The 9,988-nt window shown below is 40.2% G+C and overlaps 1 protein-coding gene across 6 annotated transcripts in view; it reads right to left on the bottom strand.

Moving 5' to 3' along the window:
* The window catches only part of LOC109468149 (rho guanine nucleotide exchange factor 11-like), a 32,473-nt gene that overhangs the window by 9,516 nt on the left and 12,969 nt on the right, over positions 1-9,988 (bottom strand). For 5 of the 6 annotated variants that reach the window (XM_019766393.1, XM_019766392.1, XM_019766390.1 and 2 more), the window contains 10 exons: positions 7,446-7,593; positions 7,105-7,222; positions 6,361-6,540; positions 5,616-5,684; positions 4,227-4,407; positions 2,012-2,066; positions 1,596-1,720; positions 1,123-1,289; positions 930-982; positions 491-584 (listed from right to left, as the gene is read on the bottom strand). In XM_019766393.1, the coding sequence (XP_019621952.1) occupies positions 491-584; positions 930-982; positions 1,123-1,289; positions 1,596-1,720; positions 2,012-2,066; positions 4,227-4,407; positions 5,616-5,684; positions 6,361-6,540; positions 7,105-7,222; positions 7,446-7,593 (1,190 nt within the window). Of the gene's footprint in view, positions 1-490; positions 585-929; positions 983-1,122; positions 1,290-1,595; positions 1,721-2,011; positions 2,067-4,226; positions 4,408-5,615; positions 5,685-6,360; positions 6,541-7,104; positions 7,223-7,445; positions 7,594-9,855; positions 9,895-9,988 lie in introns of all 6 variants that reach the window. The other variant, XM_019766391.1, reaches the window with a different exon arrangement.

Here is a 9,988-nt window from a genome sequence, read left to right on the forward strand (position 1 = left end):
GACATGTCACCACAACTACTGCTGGGGGGTGCCGACATCAAACAGTACCGGTGGTTGATTGTACAATCCAGAATGTTGCACTACAGTAAGATAGTGCCGCCAATCATTGGTGATGTTGGCAAATTTCCTAACTTAGTGGTCTCAAAACCTAGCAATGTTTTCGTGTAGGTATCACAAACATACATCTGTAGACAGTGCCGTTTTTAAGACCAAATCCAAAGTCTGAGACTCTGGAGTAAGCATCTGTTACCTAATTCTAATTGGATTGTTGCTTTGACTTGCCTGGAAAAACTTTTAAGAGATACATGTACATTCAACTTGAAAATCAGGATCTACATGTACACTACAATGTATGTAGCTGAGTGACAACTATAGCATCTGATCTGTCCTGAAACGTCAGTTCTATCACTTTTTATTTGCCACTATTTCCACCTTGTTACCAGAAGAATATCAAAGAGCTAAGACAAAGCAATGAATATTGAAAACTTACTATGCATATCAATGACTTCCTGCATGTTGGGAAAGACCTGCTTAACTACATCATAAGGCAGGATATTGTCCTGCAGCATCCGCCTGTGGAATATCTGCAAACATCGGGGAACAAATCATTCAGTACGACAAGCACAGCTAATGCCAATCAGTACAGCATTAAATTATGTGCAACTACATTATAGCATTTATCCTTCCTAAAGCCTCAAACTAGCATAACATTCCAGTGTCTACCTATAAACTAGTAAATAATACAGCCGCTTATGTAGTTTGTAAGAAGTACTGGAAGGATGCACTGATAAAATAAAAGCTATGCCACACAAGGTAGCCTTAAAAATCTAAATTGTTTGTGTGCAAATTCTCAGTTGCTACTACATGTAGGGTTTCTTGCACCTTGTAACAATTTCAATGTTGTCAAATGATCAAGGAACAAAACTTACCAAATCTAAAACCTTGAGGTTCCTAACATGTGCTTTCTCTGTGTGAAACAGCTCTGCAAAAGAAAATGGACATGAGTCACTTTGTCACTTGAGAAATTTTACTGCTTACTATGATATGTATATGCTAAAGACCTTGTTACCAGCATTAGTTAGTCTCCGTCTTTCAGGACATTCAGGAAAAAAGTCAACTTACCATTAATGACTTCTTGTCTCTTGATCTCCTTTTTGCTGAGACTTTTTAAGGTGCTCCTATCTACAGTCTCCTGCCAGTTGGCACCCTGCTCCAGGTCCACTTCAAAGTCTGAGTCCCTGCTCATCTCTGTGGGAGATGGGGGTCTGTGTACAGCCTCAGAGGAGTTACTGTGGAGGAACAACAACCATCAAGGTGAATGTATCCTTCAATCTGTACACCTACTGAAACATGCAATATTTAAAAAGAATGATATAATTACAAATTCATAGAAAGCATACATGTTCATTTAAGAACATGCACATCAAGTAATGATGTATGTTCATATAACATAGCAGTCAGCCATACATGTATAAACAGAAGCTATCATATTGGCTGTCTTGTTGACAAGTCTACCATTTTTGAACTGATTCTGGATGAACAGTGGCTAGCGGCTCCATGTCAGTCTCCCACACAGACTATCCCATCATGCTCACCTGCTGGACAGACTGGACGTTGACGTGGATCCTGACGTGGTGGTTTCCGTGGCAACCTTGACAGCGTCCACATCCACATCACTCTTGGACCGCTTGCCAGAACCATTGGTGATGGAGTCCCGGCCCTGGGCGGGGTAAAGAGATAGTCAGCAAAGCTGTACACACGTGTGTATCATTCGATCATACTTCATGCATATCATAATACACAAACCATACATAAGGAAGTAAGAGTTCTGCAACAATAAACAAAACTTTTCTTTTTGCTATTGATGATACGAGGTCTTCACAAACACATCAAGCCATTCTTTCCCTACTACATGTACATAGAAAAACAAAGTTTCTTCTTCCTTGTATACAACTTTATCATATCATATCATAGTATGTCAACAAATTATGATGCAAAAAATGCTACTTACATTTATTCTTCCTTTCAAGCTCTCAGATCTTTCTATTGTGGAAGTTTTTCTGTTGCTGGAAAAAGACATCGGGTGTCATTATCCTTTAAGTTGAGAGATTATGCTTAATACACAATCTTGTAATTCATTATACTAACATTTGTAGTACAGCTTGTAGCTTTCCACTAACTCAGTGCTTAATGTTCTAGACCTGAGTAATGGAAGTCATTTTCTGCAACCTGTTTTTTTTTTTTCAAACACAACACAGCTACAAGGCTAGCTATGTGGTTCAAACAGTCAAAGGAACACAAAGTCAGCATGCAGGTGTCACGCTGGCCACACACCACTAATTCTACATGGCCTGGAGAGGAATATCTACTTATATTTGTACATGTGCACTCAGGTGTCAGAACAACAAACAACCTCAGTCTGCCATTAGCCTACTCTGTTATCTTTACCAGGATGTTGGTAGCTTGATTAATCCCAGGAAAGGTAGATAGAACAGGACTTAGTGGTACACACAGGAGGTACTGGCAGCTTAGGAAGGAAGCACAAAATGGCAAGGAGCAGTATAGAAATATTAGCACTGGCTGTACTGGGGACACACACACAACAGGCAGTCTAAACAATGAATGTACTGTTCTCTTCTGGTCTGTTCCTATGTTTGTCTTCACCATCTCCCTGGTGCCTCACCTCATCAACAACACAAATTAGGGCTACCTCTTCAAGGAGATGCTTGATTGGTAAATGCTGTTTTTAGAATGTGCTTAAAACGTCAGAAGTTGATAATTATGAATTTTAATGCGGTCTAAATTTGGTTTGTGTCAAAGCCATGCTTACTGTCTTTCACAAGTTTCTCACCTAACAGAACACCCTACTCTCTGACTTTTTTGTTGTTACCTAAATCTGGCTCTGATTTCACATACTTGTATGTATATGCATGTATCAAGTACAACATAAGAAGTAATACCTATGGAGGTTTATATGTACACATATTGGAATCATTATTTTGCCATGTTTAAAAACCAGGGGTTTCAAAGCTGCAAAATTACACATGTACATATTTCACAGAGCCAAATATTTTCAGAGCTTTCATATATCGTGTGAATAGAGTATGGTTTGTAGATGCGTACTGCCTGCTCTTGGAATAGCTTGTTATGTCATAATTGAAGCTAGTGTACACTCTACATGCTTACTCTTCTAAATTGCAACATCAGGTCAGAGTTCACAGGCTTAGCACCTGTCTGCAAGCAGCTGCTGATATTGCAGCTCAGTAATTACCAGTCCAGTCCTCTGGTGAATAACTCCTGTGGTGAAGCAAGTCAACACTGCAAACCTTGGGCCACTCTTCAAAGCCTAACTTAATGAGAGGTCATCTCCTAATACATCAGGCCCAATTAGGGGGCCCAGGAGGGTAGAGTCAAATGGAAACAACTAAAGAAACTCTCTCTAAAGAACTCAAAACTATTTCAATTCAGCATGTGAAGTTTAGGCCACTTTGTAAGGGCCCAGGATTGGTTAGAGTACACCCTTATCAAGCTCAGGCCACTTTGGAAGGGCCCAGCCCATGCAGGGTTAGTTTGCAGGGGTGCAGACATGAAAAGAAGAAGAGGTACCTCTTGCTTAGCTTGGCTACGAGTTCTGAAGTGAAGAGGAGGGGCAGACTGCCCCGGCGTCTGATGGTGGGGAACAAAGTGGTATAACCAATACCATTATCAATGTTTCTGGCATAGAACACACATCTTCCTGCCTCCTGATTTCCTCATATCACCAAAGATATGCAACAAATGAGTTGACACGTTCTGATGATTTTTCCATTTTCTGTTTACAAACTGGACAGCATGCTCATGACAATTTGACACCGGACACTTCTACAATCCATCTGGGAGGCAGAGAAGTCTTGTGCAACTTCAGGAAACATTGGTAAATGGAAAAAGGATAATGGACAAGGATAAAACAAAAAGAAATTGAAGGCAGACAAGACATGGGATGCTACGAAAAAAATAATAATATTCTAAAACAGTCATGCTTTTAGAGTAGACGAGGTGGGGTGGGTAGATCTGTCAACTATCTTTGTATTCTAATCACATTGAGTTTACAAAACAGCCCTTAGGTACCTGGAAAGTGTAACATTATTTCTTTGGTTTGCAAAGTTTGTGACCTTTTTTGTAATACTAATTAGACACAAACCAAATATTTTCATACATGGAGATGAGTGACCCAGTAATCCCCTTACCTTGGTTGGTCTGGAGGGGGCTGCTCCTGGGTGATGTCAGGACTCTGGCTGCGGGGAGAGTTCCCCCTGGAGTTGGGGTGGGGGGAGGTGGCAGGGGAGGAAGGGTCCCCACCTGCCTGCTGAATGTCTCTCTCATACCCTGGGGTGAGTGAGCTCACTATACGTTCCTCCTTTAGCTTAGCTGGATGTAGGAGTGATAGGGAAAAATTAATGCTTTGTTCCATCAGGGCTTACATGTATATAACAATGTTACCTACATGCATGCAACAGTTTTGTAACAAAACATCATTCACCATCAAAATTATCACAAAATTTATTACCATAATCTGAATCAGTTTACATGGCAGCTGAGCATATCAACATAACAAATTTAAGATATAGATCTACATATGTGAGAGACAGGATGTTATGTTGTAAGCCTCAGCTGAAGGGGGAGGGGGGCAGAAAAACAGAGGACATCTGGTGGCAGTGGGAAAAGTCAACATCCTCCTACAAGTTAAACCTCATAAAGTCAAACCAACATTCAGCCATGGGTTCAGCTCAACATGAGTCAGGGCATCTGAGATGGATCATCAAACCTTTAAGTCAAGAATAACTGAACAGGACTTGTCAAGTCAACAAATTACACACAATGTTGTTTCATCCTTCCTGCTGAATATTGAAGCAGAAAGTAAACCACTAAAACCCAAATATTTCACATTACTCAACAGTTTACCACATGGATTATTCTGCCAATCTAATACAACTAACACATACAACATGAAACATACATTCAGGAGCAGAGAACACGGTGTCATGCTTACATTTCAGCACCCTCATTTCTGTGACCCGTACCAGCATCAGGACTAGCGCGAGTGCCCCCTGAAGCCCTAGGCTCAGGATGGCTTGCAGCAGGGTCCCCAGAACCAGTATTGTAACAAGCTGTGCTAACATTTATCCTGACCATAACGGGTCATGGGCTGCTTTTCACACCAAGCTGCCAGGAGAAACTAGGAGGAGCTAAGGACTTCAGTGGACAGCCTGTTTCTAACAGGCAACTTGGGAGAACTTGGCTCCTATCTCAGGCTAGTCAGCTTCCTCCCAGGCTTCCTCTCAGAACACAACTACGTCAGCCCTTCCTCCCTAGGGCCTGCTTCCCTTTGAACCAATCCCCTCTGAACCACTGTGGGTATCTCTGCCAAAGGGTCTGTCTTCATACAACAAGGCGCTCTACATTGAGCATCTTGTTACTAAACAAACCCAACCATCACCAAACCCTTGGATGTGGTCCGGCCATGAGGAGGAAAGTATTTGCTGGGCAAACGTTCTGACTGGCCAAACTCAGCAACTGCTATTAAGCTAATGTTTTAACTACCTACTAACGAATTAACATTATGGACAGGTTCTTACTGATCTCTTCGTCATCTTCCTTCATCATAGGCTGCACTGGATAGTTGGGGATTTGGCTTGGTGGCAAGACTGGAAGAAGAGAACAGGGAGGTTTGTCTCCGGCAAAATCTAGGCCATAATGAGTATAGATTGTACACAGTGATCAAGGCGGCTCCGCGGACAAATTGGCAGCTGGGTGACACATACTGATTTAAAAACACTGCACAGCAGATTTATTGGACACCAAACAAGACTTTTGAATTGTGCGTCATACCGTAACCTGACCTACAGGTCATGATGGTCACACTGACCCATAGTGTACTGTCCCTTGGACAAGCTTGTTGTTTCATCTCAGTAATTTACAAATAAGCCTTGTATTGTTTGATTATAGTACCCTTGTATAAGCTGCCAATTGTCTTCACACATGTAACTATTACATGTGTCTTACATTCTGACAGAAAACAGAAGCTGTTCTAAAGATATGGAATCTTTTTACAAACATTTCCTAAACTAATACAAATACTGAAATAAGTATGTGGAATATGAAAAATATATTACATAATTTCAGGCCTAGTAAAAACTACTTTCCCTGGCATTCAAAAAAACTTTGGGACTCAAGAAAAACGTTTTCCTCAAAATGTGAAAATACCAATAATATGGTATCTACATGTATTACCGAAATAACTTCCAGTTCGGAATATCTTTACTCATATTTCACAACATTTCTTAAACTGAAAATCAACAGAAAAACATTTCTGACACTCACTTGCAGACTTCCTGTCCTTCTCCGACGGCCGGGAGAAGACTTTGGGCAAGTAACGAGTCTCCCTCTTCTCTTTGTTCTTCTCCTTCTTCCTTGTTGACTGGGCACCCTTGAGGTTACCACCAACACAGTGGTCCTCACATGCATCGATACAGGACCCCTTATGGATGTTATACTCACAATCTGTAGGCAACATAGGATGGGAAACATACAGTAAGAAGCTAAAGAGAAAAAAGGACCCAGTAATTCTATCAGAATATCATATCTTTGAACAATATACTAACATTTCAGTATTCAACAAGCTCCCAAACAGCTACAGTACATGTACAGTATACATGTATCTTTCCTGTACCTACAAATGTTTGATTTAATTTGTTGCCTGTTAACGCAATGGACTTGCACATGGTTCAGGCTAAGCCACCAAGCTCATTAATTTTAATGGCAACTTGAAAATCATGACAGGAAAACGAAACCACTAGTAGGTGAGATGACACAGCTATTTTGCAGAGATCAAACCAAAAAATCTTACTAAGTCATAGGATTTCGGGGTTTTACAGAGTCAATTAGACTTGACATTGATGTAGATTGGAAATGACAAGCATGGCTTAGATTTTTTTATGCTGCCTCTTTAATCTTTAACTAAATGTGTATCATACTACAAGGACCGGTGGAAGAGATGTTCAAGCAATACTTCAATACAAAAAATTTCAAGCCACCTGACAAAGCACAGAAAGTATAACACCCTACCTTGACACTGATATCCCTGGTTGCCAATACCCCATAGCACCCCTCCACAGTGGTTACAGAAGGCCAGTGCTGTGTAGTGCATGGGCACAAAGTGGTGGCCCTTCACACTGACAACGCTCTGGAAAACAATTGTACAAATGTAAGGGAAGGTACCTTTAACATCTGACCAACAAAGACTGCAAATAATGATATTGTTACAGTTGTTATATATTTTTCTTCTTCCCAAGAACGACTAGAATGTGCCCATTGGAATTTGCTGAAAGTAACCTTTGTTAATTGCAGGTCAAAAACATCCAGCCTTTTAAAACACTACATGTCATTGTGCTTTGTGTTGTTCTTACCTTTTTGTTCTTCTCCCTAAACTTGAATCTCTTGTCCTTTGCGGTGAAGCTTGGGCAGCGATCCAGCGGGCTGACCTGGCTACCCGACGTCTGGATCTTCACCCCCACCTGCTTCATGAAGGTCACGATACAGGATGCCATCGCCGAACTGCACCGAAAAATTAGGACACACTCAATTGGTTTTAGATTCGCCCACTTAATTTTCTTTCGATTTGCAAAAAATATCCAGATTCTGAATCAACTCTAAATTGCTCACATTTTGGTCCCAACAGTTTAAGAAACTTCTTGTCTTCCTACATGTTACAGTTTCCATATTTATCAATGCAGTGCTTTGATTAAAAGTTTCAAATTCATTGTTTGAATTATGAACTACCCTGATATGTTGACTTCATGGCTCCTAGAATTTGGGGCTATCATATAGAATGCCTAGGCCTTTAAAGATTTGGTCTACTTTTTAACAAAGTATGAAGTAATTTTTGTGTAGGGAAAGGACAAAATGCATTTTCAAATCTATTGTGAAAAGTCTTGCCACAAAAGCCTTTTAGTAACATAATTTGAAGAAATGCTTCAGAGCTCATGAGTAACATAGAATTTTCCTACAGGATTTTTTTTTAAAATCAAAACAATGTCTACATGTGTCGTGTACATAATTGTGCTGTAATTTTCCCAATATCCAGAGGGAGTGACAGTTAATTAGCAGTAATTCATGTTCAAATGCATGTCTGATCCCATAAGCCTGCATGATTCCTGGTAGTGCAGACTGTCATTATCACAGGCTCCCTGGGAGACCCCAGTCTAATCCTGGAAAATGACTTTTTCTCATCACATTTCCAGAGAGAGCAAAATAACTACCGGTGGCTAAAAACAACATTACAGATGAAAGCTGTAGTTTGCATGACAATAGTTGACAAACACTGCCCGAGGGGCAACAATAATAAGCTAAAAATTCCCTTAAATTACAGTTATGTCATTAAATCTACAATGACCTTCCATAGTTTAGGTCTGTCAGAAACTTTGACAGCCATCTTCTAAACACAGCTTTTCTTTCACTTCCCTTCATTTTAGCAATGATGTCACTCTCTAAATGCATTCCCCATTCTGTATGTAACAGGTGGACCATGACAAAATCTTCCTAGATTTATTTTTCCATATCATATTCTCTATGACATCATTGTTATTGCCACTTATTTTTCAATGTTCCCCGTAATATGACTTAGTGGAGTTACTCCTTGTTATCTTTTATCTCATTATACAAATGCATAAAGTGAACCCAATTTTTGTAATGGTCCAGGTATTGAGTTCGTCGGCTAATAATGTAGCAGCTGACATCATGGATGCTGCACAGTACCCAGAGGTCCTTGTTCTCCTTGCCACGCTGGCAGTGATGTAATTACTTTTCAAAGAAATGTATTCCTTTTCATCTGATGCAATAATAGATACCTACATGCTAAATCTGACTTTTCAAAGAACCACAGGCGTGTATTTCCTTTCCAAAAAATCAAATATATACCAGACATTTGTTCCACTTCCATGCTGTTTGGAGGTGTGACATTCAAAAACTTCAGTTATAATTTCCTAGTACTGAGCATAGAATAGGAAAATATTCCACTGGAGTTTTACAAGCTCCTTGGTTTTGCTCACCCAAGGACATTATTAGAATTGACAGTGTTAAAGAGTTGTATTAGGTGTAATGAACATTTTTGTCACCCTGCCAGGACGGGTACTAGCCCCTACTGCAGAGGTGTGGGCTCCACCTTAGGATGATGTCATCCTAGTTGCATCATCCAAGAGATCTCCTTACTTCCTGAGTACTTTCCTGCACATGTTTCCTGGTGATCAATGACCCTGATCTCAGGAACAGGCCATCAAACATCTCAGGGATATCTACTGCACCTCTTAGTCTTATGGAAAGACTGACAAATAAAAACCACCCCAACATCAACTTCTGACCTAAATTCTGTTATGTTATCTATGTTATCTCAGCTTTAGCATGTTCCCCTGATAAGCATGTATTTTTTATGCTTGGGAAATGCATAATGCATATATAAAACAGAATTTCTGCCTGACAAATTTATTCTTATGACATACAGTAGCAGGGAACATGCCATTTTCATGTATTTGGGAGCAACATTGATGAAGTACAGGGAAGCCTGAGAAATCAGTTGAAATTTCAAACCATTTTACAATACCACAAGGAATACATCATGTACATCAGCAGTACTCGAGTAATGTTACAAGGTAAAAGGTACAGCGATATGTGAAATAGAATCCATGGTCTAGTTTTACTGAAAAATGCACATGCTGCATGTGTCCCTCATGTGCACCACATGGGCTGAGTCACACATACTCAGAAACAACCTATGTCATCATCAAAACACAACAAGTAAATAACAAACAAACTGTTACTCACTTCCTGGCAGTGGCTGGCGTTCTCGTTTCCAAATTGGACCTGCGGACAACCATGGTGAAACATAAGATCAGCTATCGTCCACATGAATGAAGAGAGAGCAAAATACAGAGTAGTGTTTTTCCTAGGCAGGTAG

This window comes from Branchiostoma belcheri, unplaced genomic scaffold, assembly GCF_001625305.1.
Source record: "Branchiostoma belcheri isolate BF01 breed outbred unplaced genomic scaffold, Haploidv18h27 scaffold193, whole genome shotgun sequence".
NCBI lineage: Eukaryota > Metazoa > Chordata > Leptocardii > Amphioxiformes > Branchiostomatidae > Branchiostoma > Branchiostoma belcheri.